The 2,775-nt window shown below is 42.1% G+C and overlaps 1 protein-coding gene across 1 annotated transcript in view; it reads right to left on the reverse strand.

Annotated features, from left to right (window-relative positions):
* Nucleotides 1-210: 210 nt before the first annotated feature.
* Nucleotides 211-2,775, reverse strand: part of esrrga (estrogen-related receptor gamma a) — an 89,884-nt gene continuing 87,319 nt past the window's right edge. Inside the window, exon 9 of the mRNA XM_071921975.1 lies at nucleotides 211-455. Within this exon, the coding sequence (XP_071778076.1) occupies nucleotides 211-455 (245 nt within the window). The remainder of the gene's footprint in view (nucleotides 456-2,775) is intronic.

The raw sequence follows: 2,775 nt of genomic DNA on the forward strand, positions 1-2,775 counted from the left end.
TTAGGATACTTGTTTGTTCATAGGGGGATGCGTCAGCAGACATATCTCAGGGACATATTTCTGTCTATGCGTGTGTGTGTGTGTGTGTGTGTGTGTAAAGAGCTAGAGGTCAGTCAAAGTTGTCGTTCAAAGTTCATGTCGGAGCTCAGGAGGTTCAGACCGGCGTCCGGCCGTCCTTCCATCCGTCCTTCCGTCCGTCCCCCCCCATCCTCAGACCTTGGCTTCCAGCAGCTCCAGGAACAGTTTGTGCATTGGGACTTTGCCGTCCTGCTTGATGCTGTAGAAGTGCTGCACGGCCTTGGTGGAGGTCTGGCGGAGCAGGGGGAGCGTCATGAGCAGCTTGCCTGCCCGGCGAGGGTCCTCCTGGTGCTGGGAAGCCTCGTAGTCCTGCAGGGCCTCGTGGAGAACATCCTGGAGCTTCTGCACGGCATCCACGTCCTCAATGTGCATGGAGTCTGGAGGAGGAGGGTGGAAACATTTAGATTCATTTATTGTTAAAAATGTATAATACAAGTGTGAAAAACATGACAATGGATGTATGTTAAAATGATCATCTGTGTCCTCAAAGTCCTCGGGCTCTGGAGCACAGGCAGAGGGGAGTTGCAGTCAACTTTGTTCAAATGTGGGAAAAAGTATATTTGAAAATGTATTGAGAAGCATTTGAAAAGTTTTGTAGTATTTTCCTCAGTGCTCACAAAAGGAGAAAATGAATGAGCTACACTGACTTTTACATTTACTACTCCGTCTTTTTAATTTACATCAGTGCTAATGTTTTAATTTGTACGTCCATGTATCTTATATGTAACACATCAAATGCAAGGAGATGGGAGGGTGGTTTACTTTATCAATTATTAAAGCATGATGCAAAGGGACATGTATAGAGAAACTGGATAGGTTGTATACAAAGTGCTTTGTTTGCTGCTGTAGAAATGCATTAGAAATGGAAAAAAATGATGGCTTATTAAAATATGTATTCCAGCCTCCTAGTGTGCAGTGGACTCTTTGAGTGACTGAAATGCTTATCTTCTGCTTTTTCCAGCAATAAAGGTAGGCAAGCTCTGCTGTGTAGAGAGCTCCCACAACTCCTTTGGATTATGTTTACAACAGTATGTGTCTTTGTCAGTGCCTGTGCCCCCTCTCTCTCCTCTGTTATTGCTCAGTGCCAGAGGAGGGCTAGGTGTTAAAGGCCCAGTCCAAAATCCAAACAGAAACAAGAAGCTAGGGATGCCACTGAAAGCCATAACATGGGGTTGAAAATGCTTTTTATTCAAAAATTTACTGAAAATGCCAATAGCATTTTCAGTTGTGGGATGTGAATTTGACTTAAAAAAATACTTACATTTACATTTGTTTGAAAACAGTACAGCAAAAAAAAAAAAAGATCTATGTGTTTTAAATTTTAGACTGAGGAGAAATTTTCAAAATCAATGTGAATATACTTTGCTAATATCCTTTACTTGTAAAAATTCCTCTTCTTAACATTGTGTTCTTATCCCTATAATACATAAAAACTGACTTTTTCAATTTAAGCACTTAATGAAAGAAGCTGTTGATAAGAAGATCAGTGAAATGGCTAAATTGTAAATTGTAAATTTTAAGCCTAAAATTTGTAGTGGCAAGTAATATCCAGGAATGGGGCTTTAAATGCTGGGGATGCTCCTTTCTCTCTGTTTAAAGTGTGGATCTGTGGGTGTGATGAATGAACAGACAGAGAGAGAGAGTGGGTGGAGAAAAAGAGATAGACTTGTAACATGATGGAGAGATGCAGGAACACTAGAGATAGTCTAGTCTGTGTGTGTGTGTGTGTGTGTGTGTGTGTGTGAGTGTTTGGTTGCACACATCTGTAATCTATCTATGGACCGGCATGGAGTGTGTGTTTCAGCATATGTGGCAGTAAAGGCTGAGAATGTCCCTCTATAGTAATGCTCTATATTGCCCCTTAGGGAGCCAAAGTCTTAATGTGAGCTGGCCTTTAGCTCCCAACCTCCGATCAATGTCTACGATCAATGACTACATGCATGTTAAATAATAATCACAAGGCTACTATTGACAGGCCATCACACCCACACCCACACCCACACCCACACCCACACACACACACCAGCGCTGTCAGAGAGGAGGAGACATAGGTGTGCATCCACACATTTACAAAAGCAAAGGTTTTTACACACACACAAGCCACGCAATCAGATGTATGTATATGGACTAACGAACTGCTTTGGGTGTCTTGATAACTGCAAGGAAATGTCTGCCTTAAAAAAACTCTCGTGGATGAATAATTCTATGTGTGTACTGTATGTGTATGTGTGTATGTGTGTGTGTGTGTGTGGCTATGTATGGATATATTGTGTCGAGTGCCCTACAGAATCCTTTTCTCTCCTAAGTGGCAGTGTGTTTGACCCTTTATCACCAAGCCACCCTATTGATAGTACTGATAGTATGTTGTAAATTGTCAAAAATACTGGGGTGGTAATATCAAAAAGTATGAGCATTTACCATTTTAGAGGTTTCTGCAGGACAGTGATGATTTGTCTGCAAAATGTGTGTGTGTGTGTGTGTGTGTGTGTGTGTCCCAGATTGTGGTACAGTGTTGTCGGTGATCTGCCAGAGGGGCTTTGGCCTTTGGTGTGGAAAACTGACCTGTGATCCAACAGACTACTTCTTACAGCAAACTGCTTACACACACACATTTTTTAGACACACACACACACACACACACACTATCTACTGGGCTAACGAAAATTCCAGCATGACCAGCGACTTGATTAGAAAGCA

The sequence above is a fragment of the Centroberyx gerrardi genome, chromosome 1 (assembly GCF_048128805.1).
Source record: "Centroberyx gerrardi isolate f3 chromosome 1, fCenGer3.hap1.cur.20231027, whole genome shotgun sequence".
NCBI lineage: Eukaryota > Metazoa > Chordata > Actinopteri > Beryciformes > Berycidae > Centroberyx > Centroberyx gerrardi.